At 40.0% G+C, this 19,548-nt stretch overlaps 1 protein-coding gene across 1 annotated transcript; it reads right to left on the bottom strand.

Moving 5' to 3' along the window:
* Positions 1-1,443: 1,443 nt before the first annotated feature.
* On the bottom strand, positions 1,444-16,146 carry LOC102295567 (H/ACA ribonucleoprotein complex non-core subunit NAF1). The gene is made up of 9 exons (XM_014329610.2): positions 15,886-16,146; positions 9,719-9,969; positions 9,528-9,645; positions 7,794-7,887; positions 7,596-7,678; positions 4,590-4,750; positions 3,970-4,021; positions 3,144-3,228; positions 1,444-1,873 (listed from the first exon to the last, which is right to left on the bottom strand). Exons 2-9 carry the CDS (start codon positions 9,964-9,966, stop codon positions 1,512-1,514), a joined length of 1,203 nt encoding a protein of 400 aa, XP_014185096.1. The 5' UTR covers positions 9,967-9,969; positions 15,886-16,146; the 3' UTR covers positions 1,444-1,511.
* Positions 16,147-19,548: the final 3,402 nt, after the last annotated feature.

Below are 19,548 nucleotides of genomic sequence, written 5' to 3'. Positions count from 1 at the left end.
AGGGTAGCCGTTCACTGGATTCAAACCTCCAATCTTCTGATCAGAGGTTGCCGACCCCTGTTCTACAGTATTCTAATTTCAGCTGATAGGTACTGGTCTGTGTGTGGGGGATTCTGGTAAACTTCAGTGTTGAGACTTCCAGCCTCCTCAACGAGCACAGCACATTTCACCACAGGCAGACGGACAGGCCATGGAGTGAAGCGGACAGCATAGGCGCTCACTCTGCTCAATCCAACAACATGCTTTAATGAACCAGGTTTATTAAGGCACAATGGCAACATAACACAGTAGAACAACTTAGAATTTTTTTGATGAATGGGTGTAGTCCCTAAAGGTTATGATTACATCTTGTATCTAGAACAAAAACAGACAGTAGTGAGGTTTAACCTGTGTTTCAGTCTGAACGGTAAAGTGTATATAAAGATGGCTTGCCAGCTCCCCAGAAATGAAAGAGTCTCGAAAACGGCTACTGCCACTTGCACTGGCTTATTCCTACTATACTGGCTTAGGTTTTCCACTAACTGACAAAATTGCTTTAGGTGGGGTTTGATGGAACAGAGTACACATAAGGAACAATAAAAAAAACCTATAGACCTAGATATGTGAAGTTACTTTTCTCTTTTTCTGCAGAGGTTTGTGTTTAGTTCGTTTTTGTTCAGAATCTAAAAACATATGCAATTTTTCCTGTGGCTTCATATAATGCGTGTACCAAGAATAGTGCACACATCATAATTTAAGTCATGTTAATGTCTTCTCACACATCCACTAAAGCTGGGGCATTGAATTAAATTTTCAGGTCTACTTCAACAAAACTTCCCCAAACAAAGGTTCGAAATACTATAAAGTTATACATCCACTGTAGTTAAATGTAGTATGCGTGGAAGCACTATAACAGCAGTATCAGTGTCTTTATATAGTCAACAACAGGCTGGAAAATAAAACGACCAAAGCACAATTCGACAGTATTTTTGCAATGTTTATTAATAATCATCATCACACTGAGCTGATCGCACTCTAATAATAAAATGTTCATTTTTCATTTCAAGTAAAATGAGGTTTGCATTAAAAATACAAGCTTTTAAAAAAATGTCCTGAAATAAAGTGCTTAATCTGAGCAATTTCAGTGTACATGCAGCTTTACGCAGCTCTTTGACACTAAAACGAGCTGCTGATAGTCAGTCAAGTTCCAGTTTAGTCCACCATCTGTCTAACAACATGGAAAGACTAAAGAAAGTTGCTGATGATGAAAACATGCTGCGTTTCAGAGTACACCAGTTTGCTTTTTGGCCCCTGCTTGAAAATTAATGGCAGATTTTTTTTTTAGAATATAAAAATATCATTTTCATGTAATGTGATCTTTCATTATCTTACAGGATGGTGAACACAATGCATGTGGTTGTGTCACAAATAACAGATATAAAAGTGGCAAAGTACACAACTCTATTACCTATAGTAAGTATGCTTTATTTTACAATCAGAGACAAGACACTGCTGATAGTTTTTGCAAGTTGTCACTGAGGTGGAGGAGGTGGAGGAGGAGGGGGAGGGCGGGGAAAGTCAGAAAAGGGGGCAGAGTTTGGCAGCCAGAAAGGAGTGGAGAAAGCAGGATTGAAGAAAGTTGGAGGAGGAGGAGGAGGAGGGGGAGGAGGAGGAGGGGGGTAGAGAGGGAAGTTAGAGGGAGGAAAATGGTGAGGAGGTGGAGGATAAGGACAGGGAGTAGGGATGAACATAGGGGGGAAATTTGTGTGTCCTGGTGGTGGCTCTGTCTGTCTAAATGAGTGCTGGTGGTGGAAAGAAGGCCTTGTATGTCTTGGTGGGAAGCCCCTTCCATCATGCTTATGTTGCCGCTGCGAAGGGTTCTGAGTACGATTGTCTAGAAAAGAGGGGGAAAACAAGAAATGGTATTTAAAGATGGATGGTATCACCTTCTATTTGTAACACTTTAATCTTCAAAACCTGAAACCTGCATATAAACTTGTGCTTCTACAGCAGGGGTCTGCAACCTTTAAGACCCAAAGAGCCATTTGGAACAGGTTTCCACGCAAAAGAAAACACTGGGAGCCACAAATACTTTTTGACATCTAAAATTAAGATAATACTGTATATATTGCTTTTTACTTTTATGCTTTGTGTGAACAACTAAGGCGTGTTGCTTATGAAATCCATGAACTGCTACAGAGAAAATTACATTTTATTTATGTAATTAATACATTTTGAACTCTTAAAGAAATATAACAAAAGGAAAGACGCTGAACTAAAATGATCCAAGTAGCAAACAAAAACTGTTATATCGCCTTTGGGCTTTTGGAGCCTTGACCTGACTTTTAAAAATATAATTTAAAAAAAATAGCACTATGCTGCAAAAAAATGTATTTTGCCTAAATATGTATTTTACCTGGTTAATGTGTGTGGCCGGGTGTGGTCTGCAGCACCGCTGCAGGGGAGGCGGACGCACCTGAGCGGCACCCGCAATCACGCCTCGCCACCTTAACGTCTGTGCCATCTATGCTGTTGTTGGTATATGTCGGGCTGTGAGCTGAAAAGCTACAGCTGGCTGTATGCTACAGCAACAGTGTGTGAAAAGTGATCAATAAAGAGATGCTGAAAAGCGTGTTCATGCAAACATCGTCGGGTCTGCCGTGATATGTTTACAATGGGGCTGTACTTTCATCTTTACGCAGGACTGTAAGCTGCCATCTGTGAGGCGTGAGCAGTGTTTGTTTTTAACATAGTTCACGGTGGAGAACAGCTGCTGACAATGTGGATCCGAAGATCTTGAAAGTCTCGATAAATGCGCGGCGTTTTGGCGGGTACACCGGCTTCCGCGAGTGTGACGTTTATTTTGAGCGATGAAAAAATAAAATATAATTTTATTTTTATATTACAATGTCACAACGATCTTCCAATTTAGAACTACAAGTTAAAAAAAAATAACTAACATAAATAAAATACATTTCAGCTAAATACTTATAATTTATTTTCCCAAACCACGCGGAGCTGCACTATAAGGACTAAAGAGATGCATGCGGCTCCGGAGCCGCAGGTTGCCGACCCCTGTTCTACAGTATTCTAATTTCAGCGGATGTCATTATCCATGCTATACATCACATAGAAGAACTGGAGATGTGTTTTTATGGGAGTACCTGTGTGGCTAGTGTCCTTCTTTTTGGCATTTTTCAGTTTCCTCTTTGCTTCCTGCTCTTTCTCATCATCACTATAGTCTAGAGCCTAATAGGCGGAGAGAGAGGAAAAATATATTAATTATAAAAATCTGAGACAGAAGTCATAAAGAAGGAATCCTGAAAGAGGAGTCCTATCGGGATTGGTAAGCCTGTGGGACTTCGGAGGCAGCCGACGGGTATGGACAGACCAAGTGGAAAGCAGCTCGGGCAGTGGCTGAACCAAAAACTCGAGTGTGGGAGCAACTCGGGAGGGGAAAAGTGCTCTACATGCACAGTGTATAGTGTGGGCGACTGAGGATATTGTCAGCCGGTGGAGGGAATACTTCCTTAATCCCACTGACACGTCTTCCATAGAGGAAGCAACTCTGGGGATGAGGGGGACAACACCAGGGTAGTTAAACAACTCCTTGGTGGCAGGGCCCCTGGGGTGGATGAAGTTTCTGAAGGCTCTTGATGTTGTGGGGCTGTCTTTGTTGACAAACCTCTACAATGCTGCGAGAAGATAAGGGGCAGTATTTCTGGACTGGCAGACCGGGGTGGTGGTTCCCATCTTTAAGAAGGGGGGCTGTAGGGTGAGCTCCAACTATAGAGGGATCACACTCCTCAACAAAACTGTGGTATGCAATGATGGAGTATAACAACCAAAGCCAAGAATAAAGTGATGAAACAAATTTAAAAAGAAGTCCACAAAGAGTTGGGCAGCAAGTAGCACTAGTATCCACTCAGCAAACCCAAAACATCTGTGTGAATATGACTCAATGAACAATGGACGTTGTTGGATACATACCTCTTCTGGCGGTTCTTGGTCATTTTTCCAGGATGCATCTGATCCCTGTAATCTGCACACAAATATTTTCATTTGAACATAACAAACAAACACACAGACATGAGCTTAGCCTAATAGATTCCATTCACTGAATCAAAAGTAGCTTACACACAGTCAACACAGAAAACTAAATATCTATATGCCCCTGTACACCACTGAAATGGATTGGAAGCAAAGGAATCCAAATGTGACTGTATTGCAGAGTTGGACCTTCGTGATGGTGCCGGAGACAGCCAGCTCTGTGTTTCAGTGCACTCTGATAAACTGCCATACAACCAGAACTTCTCAGACCAGAGATGAGCTCATGAACGTCAGAGCTACATCTCCTGATGACTTATTTATATCATTCATCACCTCATCTGCTGATATTGTGACCATTTTGGTTCACAAAGCGAGACACTGTAGGTGAGCAACAGCCTCTCTTGTCAAACACAGAGGGCAAGAACCATATTGCAGGTGCCGACTCTCATACCAGCAGTTTCATACTCTCCAGTGCATATTAGAAGACATGATTATGAACCAACAGAACCACATCAGTAGTGTACTGAGACCAATACTTATGGTGCTAATGGTGTACTTACAGTCTTAGCTGCTGTGTGAGGATGTATCCCGTGTACTCCTTGATGGCTGGTGCATAATAAAGGGTAGTACCCTCTTTCAGCCCTTTACTGATAATCTGATCCACAGAATTAAAACGTAAAACATACATTGGGCTGGACACCGGGCCAAATACCTCAAACACCTGAAACAAAGAAACAGTGCAACACTGTCATATCATTGGGTGTAAAGGCCTTTACAAAACTGAAACATTAAGTACATTTCAGATTATACAAAGAGGCCTTTTTTAGGAAACACAAAATCAGTTAACAATTTTGTTGTTCTGTAGCAATGGAGGTTGATCAAGCTTCTACAGCTATTCCTATTTTTCTGGATTACTTCCAACCCCTTCTGTCTGCATAAAAGCAGTTCTGGAACACACTGTGGTACCATACCCTCCTGAGCATCAGTTGAACTGTATTGTACTGCAGAAAGTAGTGTGTTGTTACACAAATTGTGAGAAAAAGACAATTAACAATGGAAGAGAGACACACCATCATGTCACTTATCAATGTTGGTTTGTCCTACAGAGAAACTGTCGTAGTAAGCAAGTCTCAGTTTCAACTGTGAAGACAAGACTTCAAGCTGCAGGGAGGATGAGTTGAAGCAAGAAAGCCATTGCGAAGGCATCAGAATAAGACAAAGAGGCTTGTCTGGGCCATGGCACACCATCACTGGACTACTGAAGACTGGAGGAAGGTATTATGGACTGATGAATCAAAATTTGAAATCTTCGGTTCATCATGCAGGATCTTTGTACGCCGTCGAGTCGGTGAAAGGATGGTTCCACAGTGTGTGGCATCGACTGTCAGACATGCAGGAGGAAGTGTGATGGTCTGGGGTTGTTTTGCTGGATCCAGGTTCGGTGACCAGATTGAGGTACCCGGAACTAAAACAGCTACCACAGCATTCTGCAGCATCATGCAGTACCCTCTGGTATGTGTCTAGTTGGTCAGGGGTTCATCCTACAGCAAGATAATCACTCAAAACATAAGTCCAAGCTAGGGCTGTGCGATATGACCAAAATCTCATATCCCAATATAAGACATCTATCGTCCCGATAACGATATAAATCACAAAAATTTAAAATTTTCTGTAAATTGTTTGAATCTCGGGCAGCTCAACTTGTGTGAAGTGTTTCCAGCTGGGCGTCCTGTAGCTGGAGTCGAGTGTTTTAACCGATGCATGAAACAATACATTTTTAGACATAAGTTGTAACGGCGCCGTTTTCTTTGTGAGTATTTATTACACGGCGTGCTGCGGGGAAAAGCCTGATCTAACGTTTGAGTCTAAGGTTTATTTTTTAGCACCTGACGGCTGTTTTTTTGCTTCTCATCCATAAACTCTCTGCATACTCTTTCACGTGATTCAGTTTATTTTGAAAAGTCTCAACAGGATCTTGAGCTTTATTGTGAAAGGTTTATGTGGAAAATAAACAAGCGGACACGCGATGGTTTTACCGTCGTTGTTGCTAACGACAACGCATAAAAACAAACGCTTGTCCGTCTGTAGTGTGGTTATATTAAATATAAGAGAAAGAGAAGTTTAAGAAATTAATACAGCCACTACAGTGACCATCAAAACGATGAGAAAATATATTGCTGTAAACAGTTTATTTTGCGACACCTCGAAACAAACGATAGCGTAAAATGAAACGATAGACATTTTTATATCGTCATCCGATATATATCGTTATATCGAACAGCCCTAGTCCAAGCTATACCAGAACTACCTCAGGAAAAAAAGAACAAGATGGTAAGCTTGAAAACATGGAGTGGCAGCACAGTCTCCAGACTTAAACCCATCGAGCTGGTTTGGGATGAACTGGACGGAAGAGTGAAAGCAAAGAAACCTACAAGGTCCACATTTATGGGAACTTCTGCAACAGATATGGGAACAACTTTCTGAAGAATATTTGATTCCTATTGTAGAAAGAAAGCCACGGGTGTGTTCAGCTGTTCTATCTGCCCAAGGGGACTACTTTGATGAGTCAAAAGTTTAGAATACATTTTGGTCTATGAATTGATTCCATGATTTCTTCTTATTTGTACTATGCTTTCATTTCAGAGTGCAATGAGACATTAAACTGGATAATTTTCAATTTAAAAAAAAAAAAGAAAAAAGAAAAAAGAAAAATTGAGGTTTTCTACATGCAACCTGTAATGTATCAACTCCTCCACTTGGGGCAATAGGCATTCCACCCTTTTCCGGCTGAGAGCCATGGTCTCAAACTTGAAGGTGCTAATTCCAACTCCCGCTGCTTCATACTTGACCACAAACTGCTCCAATGCAAACTGGGTCACCACCTGATGAAGCTAACATCATCTGCAAATTTTCAATTAAAAAAATAAAAAAAAATTTTAAAAAAAAGAAAGAAAGAAAAAATTGGGGTGTACTAAAAGTTTTAACTGGCAGTGTACGTACACACTGAGCTTTTGCAGAAAATTAATTCTACAAAATTTAAAAAAAAAAAAAAAAAAAAAAAAAAAAGGTTTCTGGGTTCAACCCATTTTCAAGCAGGGATAATTTCACGGTTTGATCAAGGAGTTGAAGCTGTATCACGGCCTCTTTTGTACGTATTTCAGGATGTCAGTGAGGCAGTTTGAGCTCGTTAGCAGAGACGGGACCATACCCGAGGAGGCCGAGAGCAGATTATGAGCCGTTCTGCGACACAACAATCAAATGTTCCATCATACTGAACACTTTGATTGCATCAGCACTGGAAAAAGTTGTGAGTGGTCATATGTGTTTATATGCACCTGAAGCGCCGTAAAAATTAAACCTGATGTAAAAATAAATGCTGCAAATTTTTCATGTGTAATTATGTGTTTGGTATGAACGGCTGCATTAAGAATAGTTGAGTCTGAAAAATATTTTTAAATGCACAAAACGTTTGCACGCATTTTACTCGTCCAGTGTGTAAAGGCCTTAAAACCACACAGGCAACTTATTGCATTCTACAAAAGAGAAGCTTCTGTTGGCATCCTTACCTTGGCCGCAGCCTCCCGATCAGACTTGAAGATAATGCTGCCATCATTAAGAGGGGGCGTGTCTTTCAGGGACTGGATAATAACTGCAGTGACAGAAGCAGTGGTAAAAGACAAAGTTGAAACACAAGCCAAAACTGTTCCTGCTCTTCCTCTGGTAGACACTAATGTAGCCTTAAAACAATCTGTGCCTATATTTACCAAGCTGCTGTATAATATTCGACACGGTGCCCAGTGGCTGCAATTCTGCTTCTTCTGGTAAGGTAATACATACTTCCTCCACTGCCGGAAGTTCCTGCACACAAACAACATGACATTTAGACATAAGGCTGAACGGCGTTCAGAATTCAAAACACCCCCCCCCCAAAAAAAACCCCAAAAACAAAACACATGGTGGCAAAGTGTGGACAATAAGACGCTAATAGTGGTTCTTGTTGGTTGAAATGTAATAACTAACAATGCTCAATGTGGCATTAATGCTGTTGGTATTTTTACTTCACATCACATGACATCATTACAGGAACAATCACATATAAAATCTAGACATTTTATTACTTCCCATGAGTAATTTTTATTCATTTAATTCTTATTAAGCATTTCTGCCAAAATGTTGGTATCAGACTTAGTAACGAGTCACTCATTATCCTGTTGCTCCCTCTGAGATTTTCAATAACACAGGCCATCTCTGCTTGGGAGGTTAATGTAGCTCTAGTTCCCCATGATAAGTATACTGTGTGAGGCAAATGATGAAAGATTTACCTCTTATTGTAATTACTGATCATAAATGCAGGGATTTTATCCAAACAAGTAAAATCTTTTTAAGTGCTTTGTCAGTCTAGAACCCATGGGCATGACCCAATGCTGTGTTTTGCCCCTTGACTGCCTCGACTTGACCTATGTTCAGTTTCTGTCGTTTGAGGGTCTCTCTGGATTCAGTTTTGCATTTAATAACTGAAAAACATGCTCTGTCCTGCCACTGAAAAACAGACCTGAGCTGCTGTTGCGATGTGTTTTGGGTCATTATCCATTTGCACTGTGAAGTACAAACGAATGTACCCTCTTAGCTGTCTTTAATTCTTACTTTGTTGAGGTACATTTTGAAACTTAAAGGTTAAGTCTTTTGATTTATCTATATTTAAATAACCTCCAGAAACAAATGTTATTTTCAACCATATCATTAAAAAACAAAAAAACAAACAAAAAAAAAAAACATGTTGAATGGTTAATTTGAATCAGTAGGCACTATATGGTATATTGGTATATAGCCAAAGTTATTATTATTAGATTTTCTTCACATTGCCCAGCCCTAACACAAACCATTACCGTCCCTTCAGTGTTACAATTAATATTAGACTACAGTGGTCCCTCGCTATAATGCTGTTCACCTTTCGCAGACTTTTTTTGGTGCAATTTTGCATGCTTTTTTTTTTTTTTTTTTAAAAACAGCACATTTTGTTCTGCATCCTGATTGGCTGTAGACCATTGTCAATCAATCTCATGCCATGTCTCCTTGTACAGTACAGAATGTGTGCAGCTTGCCAAATTTACATAAATCTTTGGTCGCTAGCAGTGTGACTCTGAAGTGCTGTACTGTACGTTTTTTAAGTTTTATCCCCAACAAACACACGAATGTCGATGAAACGTCGTCATCTGCCGGTTCCTTTGGTTTCATTCTATAACACTGAACTTATTTTTCTACGAAGGTTTGAACTTTGAGAGCGAAGTGTGAAAAATTTCATGCCTGTCTGAGAGAAGTGTATAAAGTGTGTAGTGTGGGGTTTTACAGCCTTAAAACATCTATAATAATTGTGAAAAATAAAGTTGGCTACTTCGCAGATTTCACCTATTGTGGGTTATTTTTAGAACGTAACTCCCGCGGTAAAAGAGGGACCGCTGTTTTAACAAGAACACACATACATACGATTACAGACTGACCTCGAGCAGAATCTCATCTCGCGTTTTGATGGGTGCTGGTTGGCTGAAACCTTCATCAACTTCTTCCTCAGCCGCAGGTGCAGAGGGAGAAGAGAAGGATGAAGATGATGAGCTGTCACTGAGGACAGGAAAAAGAGTATTAGCGACACCCGTCTTTGTTTTACCACGCTGACAGCTGTGCGTTTTCATACCTGTCCGAGTCCTCAGAATCCTCGTTGCTCTTATGCGTGTCTAAAGACACGGTTGCTGCTATTGAGTGCCTCTGTGCATCTGCCCTTTCTTCTTCTGAAGGTGTTTGTGTGTTTGACACCATCCCAGCATTGTCAGAGGTCACCAGGACATCTTCTAGTTGAGATGTTACTGTAACCTCCATATCCTCGTCTTTTACAGCTTCTGCCGGTCCATTTCCCTCTGTTAGGTTCTCATCCATCTGTAACATTATCTTGAAATGTGTTTCAAAATCTGTTACTTTAAATGTCATTTTATTTATACAGCCCCAAACTACAACAACTGCTGCCTCAAGACACTTGATAAATCACTATCTATTGGGGTGATAAGGTACTATAGGGTCTTTAAAATAAGACAGGGACTGATCATTCAAGACAATGTACGCGAGGAGCAGGATTTTACATTTGACTTTGGATTTAACAGGGATATAATTAGGAGGAGTCAGTATGCTCTCTCTTTCTAATCCCTGCCAGTACGCTGCAGCATTTTGGATCAGCTGAAATTTTTTCAGGAAGTTTTAAATACAACCTGATAATAACGAATTGGGGGTTAGGATAATAACTGGCTACTAAAACTTTACTGATATAGAAATATTTTGTTAATACCAGGGTTCATACGCCTTTTTCAGGGTCAAATTCAAGCACTTTTTAGGCACCTACAAGGTCCCTTTTCAAGCTAGCTTTTCCAGCACATGCCACCCCCCCCCCCCAAAAAAAGAATGCATTTGTCAATTCGCATCACCTCAGTAAGACCATGTGAAAATTAAAACAAATCATCCTAGGTGAACTTAAACACCTTTGTTCACCTTTTGTTAAGAAATAGAAAAACGCACCACACAAAAATACTGCAAAAGGAAACAGTTGCCTTATATACATAGTGTATAAACTCAAAATGCACATTTCACTTAAAAATTAAGATGTGACAATGTGAACAAATCAACTTGTTAGGGATATTCTTCTCCTGTTGAACCCCCCCCCAAAAAAAAGCAATAAAAAAAGTCTTCTCATCAGAAATTGATGCTTCTTTCCTAAGTGACAAAAAAAAAGGAGACAGATGTTTGTTTGTTTTTTAAGTTAATTCCCAATAAAACTGTTCTATTGCTAACTACATTGCTGTCTGTATTATTGTTGAAGTCCTAAATGATCACCTTTAAAGTGTTTGTGCTAATAACATCATGTACAGTCAGACAGGCATGGAGAACAGCACTGACTGAGAGGCTTTGAACAGATAACAGTTCAATTCAACATATACGACTTTAAGAATGCACAAGCATCTACTTAAAATCTATTTAAATTATCATCTGTGATATTATTATGTACAATTCCAATGTATTTTGTATCTCCCTTAAATAAACAAGCAGCCTTAAAGTATGAAATATTCATATACAAATACACATATAAAATGTGTGTACTGTCTCAGTGGCTGATTATGCCCCACAGGCCTCAGTGTGAGCTTGAAGACATTTATGAGTTTTAAGTAGTTTAATGTGCAGGTGCTGAAGATAAACACATTTTGAATGAAAGCCGGGGAACTTTGGTAGCACAGAAACAAGTGGCTATTCTTTGTGACCATATGGAACAATGTTTTTATTGTTATTTCAAATACTCCAAAAAGCTGGGGTCCAGGATACAATTGGCCGTTTTTGACTACTTTCATTTGGCCTCTATATTTCACCTTTAAAAACTGTTTATCTTGCCAAACCACAGGCATGTTTACACTGTAATCTGCCTTTGCCTCTCTCTCTCTCTCTCTCTCTCTCTCTCTCCCTCCCTCTCCCTCTCTCCCTCCCTCCCCTCAAACAACCAAATGCCACATGTTGCCATATCTTTTTTCACCAATGACTGTTGTCTTTCACTCACAAGCAAAGCGTGTTTGCTTGCACTCTCCTTAGAAAACGCAGTTTTTACAGTTTCTTCCCGGAGTAAATGTTTTATTAAAAACAAAAAAAAATCGGTTTTACCTGGCCTATCAACACAATTTAAACACTGGCATATAGTTTGAAGTCTGCACGTTCGACCCAAGTTGAAATGGAGACTCTGGGTCCGTCCACCCCAGAGGGTTAATCAGAAAGCCTTAAGTTAGCTAGTGATGTATCAGGCTAATGTTTAAAGCTTTCACTTGAGCAAAGTAACTCATATCACTGCTAAGTAATGTTAGCTAAGTTCACAGCATATTCCATAATAGCGCTGCCATACTGCATCACACTCAGTGCATTTCAAACATTTCTCCAGCGAGTTTGATAGCTAGCAAAATAATAATCATAATTTTTTAAAAATAGCATGTGTAATGTACATGTCAAAAGATATATTCTTAACCACTTCTTCAGCTGAGAGTCAGAGAGTGGAGACACAGTTTTAATTGCATGCAAGGGCAGTCACAGATAGGGCTGCCACGATTTGTCGACTAGTCACGATTACGTCGACTATCAAAATCGTCGACGACTAATTTAATAGTCGACGCGTCGTTTGAAGCTTTGTAAGATCCCAAAAGACGCAGGAATAAGTAGCAGGATTTAAGAGTGTAATAACGGACTGAAACAGAAGATGGCAGCACTGCATGTACAAGGATGCCAGCTGCCGTTAAACCCCGAAGAAGAAGAAGAAGAAGAAGCAGCTGTGTCCCAGAATTCATAGCACAGCCCAGCTCAGTTTCGAACAATGGCAGCAGCTAGTTAGTTTTAATATTACTCTTATTATTCTTTCTGGGTCACAAAATAAACCTTTAACATATTTTCAGGCGAGAATGTAGCTGTGTAAACCTCAAATATCGGCTCAGTTTATCAGGACACCACATATTTTCAAAAGCGCTCCGACGTTTTCGGAGATGTCTGTTACCCACTAGCTCGATAGCTAGCCGGGGGCTAGGTCACTAGCGCCGTGAGAACACCGGACTCCCGGCAAATTGTTTTCAAACCCACCGCCGTCTTTCGCGACTCAGGTTAAATATATATGAGTCACTTAGATAAATTAAAAATGTTGTTTGGCTTTTTTTTTTTTTCAGTATTTTATTTGTTCCTGAGTAAATCGGTTTGGCTGAGATTAAAGTTATAGTTTTTACACAGCTGAATAAACGTCAAGCAGACAGCTGATTATCAGAAGTGTGAGATGCTGGAGAATATACTCCGGTGTCCTGTTATATTTTAGATAGCAAGGAGTTTATTAAACTTTACCGAAACAATCTGCAAATTTCATTAAAATTGAATAAACTATCATCTTGTCTTTATTTTTAGTTAGCACCTTAAAAGCTTAAAGCTGTAAGCCAATGATAGTTATATAAGAGCAGATGCTGCTGGTGCAATAAGCTGTAGTTTTACATCCAGTGGATGATGATCTGATTAGTCGACTAATCGCATAAATAATCGGTGACTAGTCGACTATCAAAATAATCGTTTGTGGCAGCCCTAGTCACAGAGCACTCGCACAAGAGTGAGGGCTCCGGGACTCGCGCTCTGCCACTGCCCTGGTCTTTATTTATATACAACAGTAGGTGCATTCGTTTATTACATTGGAATGTGGATGTGTGTGTGTGTGTGTGCCAGGAGATGCTTCTCTACCTGGCACGAAGTGAAACTGCTCGTTAAGCTCTTATCTAGCAGGTACTGCTCCTTCCCTGCATAACGGGTCACAGTTAACTATAACAACAGTCTGAATCATAAAAAGGTCATCATGCCGTATTCTATCATTTGCAGACTTATATTATTAAAAGATTATACTGACTACTAAGTACAATTTTCTATTGACAGTACACGTACTGGAAAATTATTTACTAGGACTCACCTATCATGCGACTGGAGAGCGCAAACTCCACCATTGTTGTTTTCCATCAAACACTCATTAAAACAGCGACCTACAGGTATGTTAGCGCACTCATCCCCGACTGTCCGAGGGAGGGGCGGGGTCACACGTTGAAACAGACGGAGGCGCAAGACAGCCCAGGTGGGGAAATTTTGCCTCTACATTTTGCGACTCATTTTATTTCTCTATCTGATAAGAAAACTATTCAATCAGGTGTGATAAATACATTTTACAGGGTTTATTTATCGGATAAAATACGTTAAATGTCACCGTTATTATTTGCTGGCCCGGAAACAGCGGGGGTGTCCAAATTCAGAGGCTGCGTCCACCTGAGGACCCGGCCTTCGCGGTCTAAAGAAAGCCGGGTAGTACGGCACGAGCTCCCTCGGTGGAGTGAAACTCTGCCGTCTGCTCCTTGCTATTTAAAATATAACCCGGGCGCTGGCGTAAACTCTCGACCGTCTCACACTTTTTCTGTTTGACGTTTATTCAGCTGTGTGAAAACCCCAGAAGAACCCGCCCAAGGGATTAATAAAGTTACATTTAATTTAATCTAATCTAATAACTTTAATCTCAGCCAAACCGATTTACTCACGAACAAATAAAACACTGAAAAAGTCAAACAATAACATTTTTAAGTTATCAAAGTGACTTATATATCATGTTTAACCCGAGTAGTGAAAGACCGCGGGGGTTTGAAGACGATGTGTCGGTCGGCTCAGATATTTGAAGTTTACACAGCTACATTCTCACCTGAAAATATGTTAAAAGTTTTTTTTTTGCGACCCAGAAAGAGAAATAAGAGTAATATTAAAACTAAGTAGCTGCCGCCATTGTTGGAAACTGGAATTCTGCGATATGGTTTTTTAATTTTGTTGTCCAGGTGGAAATTCGGGAGAATGGTGGCTCCGGGGTTCTCCCGGAAAAATCGGGAGGGTTGGCATGTATGGCTGTGGCAACATCACTAACCTTGTCAAACACCTCAAAGTAAATCATATCACAGAATACGAGGCGCGTATGTTGAGACGAACTGAAGAGGAGGAGAGGGACAGGTGCTGCTAGGGCGAGACAGACGTCTCTCACAGAGTCCTTTAGTGCTGCAGGCAGGCAAAGTGTTCAAATAGTGCACAACTTCAGTTTTTTATTTCTATATGACGAACTCTGCATTATTAAGTGATAAGAACAAGTAATCTGATGTCATGTAATCATTATGACGCTATAATTTGAGATACAATAAATAAAATACGTTTTTGTACAAAGTATCGGTATCGGATCAGTATCGTCGATACCACCCTGAATATTACTTGGTATCGGATCGGAAAGGAAATCAGTGGTATCGCACATCACTACTCCAAAGCCTTTCATGTCTGTCACGTGTGCTGGGGGTAAAGCACAGGGTGCCAGTAGTGGACCTGCAAATTATTTTTTTTGTATTCTATGGCAAATGCCAACTGGGCTCCACAGTGCTAAACACTGAGCACAGGACCCACTTGAGGATGTCAGGCCCTGAGGCCACCCTCTTGAGGCTGGTTTCTGACAATCTGGTCAGAGACATTCACACCAGTGGCCTGCTGGAGGTCACTGCTCTGGCAGTGCTCATATTATTCGTCATTCCTCAAAGGAGCAGATACTAGTTAGGGACCTTCTACGGCCCTGTCTAGCTCTGTCTCCTGGAGTTTCCTCCATGCTCTTGAGACGTTACCGGGGGACACAGCAAAGACACATATTGATGTTCCATGATGGAGGATTTGGACTGTGAAACCTGTGTAGGTTCCAAGTATTGCCTGCTGCTACCAGTACTGACACCCTAGCCAAATGCAAAACTAGTCGGACACACTATGAGGTGACTAGTTTGCCCAGATAATTATAAAAAAAAAAAACCCATAATAATAACAACAACTATCTGCAAAACTACGTCCACTTATATAACACAGCCCTTCATTGTCATTGCACGTGTACAACGGCATTATGGAGGCCGAGGTCTCAGGAGACGTGAACTCGGATCGCTGGATTCAAAGTCAACAGCGCTAACCATGACACCAGGTCAGTTTCTGGTCAGTTTCATGAGTACAAAGGTGACCAACGGTCAAAAGTAACCTCCAGGCCACACCAAGCCAAACACACGTTTGCACACGTAAATAGGTGTATTGTTTATGTAAACACGTGTACTGTTTACATGCAGAAGCTAAACATAGCTAACGTGCTATTCGTTAGCCCCGTTTAACTCCCACAGAGGTACTACAGTCAAAAACCAGTATGAAGAACGAAAACTTCCCACAGCAAATTCGACACAAATATTATAAAAAGTGGACCGAGTAGTTTAATGATATTACTACCTGATTACTTGTGGAGCTCCAGAACCACGTTGCAAAAAGTCTCCCGGAGAACCACGCAAGCTAACTTCAGTGAAATGAGCGACACTGTATCCGTTACGTACCTTCAGTTTAAAAGCATTGCGACGAACTGGAACACAATGAGAAGTCATACGGACGTAAATTAGTGCAAACTTCTCAAAGGTAAATACTAAAAGCAGGGGTATTGAATAAGTCTTGTGGGGGCTCTTAGCGATTTAGGTTTAAGGAATTCAAACGTTCCCCATTTTATCCCATTTGATAACCTAGTTTTGGGATAGCATTTTATAAAATGCTATTTTATTGTTCCATTGCTGTAATAATAGTTCCATTAAGAATGCCGTCATAAAATGGATATGGTATGAATTGTATCCTTATTTGTACTGTATAGTTAGGTTTAAATAAGTTAAGAAAGTGGTCTTTCTTAACTTATTCTTTCTTATCTTAACGTATTCTTCTATTTTATTTTGAAGGTTAGAATTGCTACATCCGCTGGTTATGTTTGAATTTGACCAGCTACAGCCACATGTTCGTGTAACACGTGGGGTTGTATTTTGCTGTGGGTTTTGTATTAAACTACAATTTAAATTCTAAAGTAAAAAGTAGAAGTCAGGTTGGCTCTAAATGGTCTCACAGTATAAAAGCTTTAAAATCTAATATGCAGAAGCACAAATACTCACAGTGCAGAGTCATATAAATTATTAAACTGGCTATCATAATTGTTGATATATTAATGTGTATATCACTTTAATGGATACCTGTTTTTGTTTTGAGAACTGTAGCTCTTGTGGCTTTTGTCATCATTGTTTGTTTGCTTGTTTAGTAAAATAAGGTTAGGAGATAATTCTGTTCTTTTTTGCAACTATTATGTTTTTAATACTAAAACATCAGCTGAAAATATAAAAAATATCTCTTGATGAACACACAGTAAGCTGCACAAAGGAAGTTGGCACAGGGTGTAAGTACAGGTAAGACCACTGGGTGGCACTACAACACTCTTTAATGTGACTGAGCTATGAAAACAAAATACATTACATTTAAGAGAGGCTTTAAGCCTCTTACCAAAATTAAATGCTTTAACTTATATATGATATTTGTTTTTCCATATTTACTTTATTTAAAAAAAAACACTGACATGTTACAACTACAGGTACACCTTTCTGTTAAACTCTGAAATCATTTGACAAGGAGGGGAGCCAACATGACTCACTGATGAGGTGTAGAGTGTCAGTAAAAGATACTTTGTGATTAAGCAAATCTCGTGGTCCAAGAACTGTGTTAAAAGCTTTTGTTCTTTTCCAAAGCATTCCTTGGCAGCAGGGAAACTTAAATACAGCATAAAATAGGGAGATGTTTGCTGGACTCACTCCATCCAGCTCCTCCGGAGCCCCCTCTTGTAAAGGGGGGTGTAATTTATAATTTACAATTTATATTAGTATTGTCTTGTCTTCTTTATTTCTTTATATTTTTCTAACATGCTTACTATGACTGAGGGAGCTCTGCAGATGAATTCCAATGTGCCTTGACTGCTGGTTTTATGCACAAATGGCAAATAAAGAACCTTGCACCTTCCTGAATGCCAAGTTTCAAATATCTCAAAAAAGGACTACCTTTGACTTGACACACATTTCTAGATGTACATGAATATATTTGGGAAATGGACTGGTTCTTTTCTACTCTTCTGAGCACTCTTTGTGCATTCACCCCTATTCGCACAAGCACATTTTCTTAGTGCTTTCTAACTAACATTCACACACACATTCATACTCCGATGGATGCATCAAAGAGCAATTTGGGGTTAGTATCTTGCCCAAGGATATTTGGCATGCACAGTAGGGGAAGCAAACCTTCCAATCAGTAGATGTCCTGCTCTACCGCCTGAGCTACAACCACCATCTTGAGCTGGTATTGTTGGCTCTATACATGACTCACCTCACCAGAATTGTGCTTGTGTCTGAATCCAAGTGGATGGCAAATGAAACATCAATATGTCTTATACGACCTCTGCGTCCTATGATATTTCCTATAATAACACTGTGTAAACAATTATTCCCATTGTGCCACAGGACAATACAGTTGGCACACATCATAACTGAAATAAAAATTCATCTGTGCAGTCAAAGAAAACCTTGAACACAGTTCCCACTAAATGACAATTGCTCAGTCAATTCTACATGCACACTGCACAACAAAGCCGGAATGTACAAAAATAAAATGAATGCAGGCTATCAAGGTCATTTAGACATTGTTTGAGAGAAATAGGAATAGAACTCTTGTAGGTCATACTTTATTATTAGCATCACAGAGAAGCTTGTCACCTCAGTCAGTGCTTTTGTTGTGAGCATGTAATGTCGCTTTGGCTCAACTGGCTCACAGCAGAAAAGTCATTCTCACGACTCTTAATGCAGTTCTCAAATCAATAACACATTTCCTCACCCACATCAAGGATTCTTATTGTCTTCACACACACCTTTGCTGTTTCTACACATGCTTCACCACTAAAGATATTTTGTTACTGTATTGATGCACTTCACACTTGAAACTGACAACTCATCAAACAGTTTGTACTTTTGTCAGGCACAGCTCTAGATCGCTCACTTTCTTGAATACTGTCCAGCATTGCATTGCAGTGGAACAAGTGTACCTAATAAAGTGGTTGCTGAAGGTATGCCGCGTGACTTTACTGGACTATACAGTAGTTGGTGCTATGTTCTCAGGCTGTATGTATTTTCTTTGTCTTTTCCTGATTCGTGTAATTTCACTAGTATTTGGCTTTTCTCTATTTCAGCAATTTTGTAAAGTTTCACAAAAATCCTTCACATTTATTTTTTTGTTTCTGAAAAATGTAGTAGGGCTAAGTGCAGTAGATGCCATCATTCGGCATAACCCTCAGCTTTCTCAGTTTGCTAAGGACACTAAGTTGGAGAACACCATAACTGCCTGGAGAGAGCAAGTCAGGGCTGGTGAACTTACTCTCTCACTCACTAAATCTTCAGTCACTAAAACTAATGCTTCAGCAAGACACACACTCCCCACCTGCCTCTACGCTGCCACGGACTTCCTCTCCTTCCACACGCCAGCCAGGACCTTGTTCACCTGTCCGTTCGCCTGCCTTTTCCTGGCAGCAGGAGACTTCTTTGAGCAGTTTTGTAGGAATGGGGTCTAAAAGACACGTTGATGGTTTGGAGGAAGTAATTATTGAAGTTAACTCAGAAAGATCAATTGGAGAAAAAGAGTCTAACTTAACATCAATGGTACTAAGAGTAGCTGTAGATAATATTACATCTGTGGGATGATTATTGGTAATTTTTTCTCTAATGATAAAAATTTTATTTGTGAAGAAGTTCATGAAGTCATTACTAGTTAACGTTAAAGGGATGGTTGGCTCAAAAGAGCTCTGACTTTTTGTCAGCCTGGCTACAGTGCTGAAGAGAAACCTGGGGTTGTTCTTATTTTCTTCAATCAGTGATGAATAGTAAGATGTTCTGGCTTTGCGGAGGGCTTTCTTATAAAGCAGCAAACTATTTCTCCAGGCTAAATGATGATCCTCTAAATTTGTGACACGCCATTTCCTCTCCAGCTTACGAGTCATCTGCTTTAGGGTACGTGTTTGAGAATTATACCACGGAGTCAGGTACTTCTGATTTA

This window comes from Haplochromis burtoni, unplaced genomic scaffold (genome assembly GCF_018398535.1).
Source record: "Haplochromis burtoni strain Fernald_Lab_line unplaced genomic scaffold, NCSU_Asbu1 Contig_579, whole genome shotgun sequence".
Taxonomy (NCBI): domain Eukaryota; kingdom Metazoa; phylum Chordata; class Actinopteri; order Cichliformes; family Cichlidae; genus Haplochromis; species Haplochromis burtoni.
Note: the sequence above shows the minus strand (reverse complement) of the source record. Positions and strands in the feature narration are given on the sequence as shown.

Excerpts from the sequence above, each read along its gene's own strand:
- LOC102295567 (XM_014329610.2), bottom strand. The coding sequence starts at position 9,966 with ATGTTACAGATGGATGAGAACCTAACAGAGGGAAATGGACCGGCAGAA. Across the intron at positions 7,679-7,793 it reads GAATATTATACAGCAGCTTG|TTATTATCCAGTCCCTGAAA; the intron begins GTAAATATAGGC and ends CTGTCACTGCAG. Across the intron at positions 4,022-4,589 it reads CTCACACAGCAGCTAAGACT|ATTACAGGGATCAGATGCAT; the intron begins GTAAGTACACCA and ends ATTTGTGTGCAG.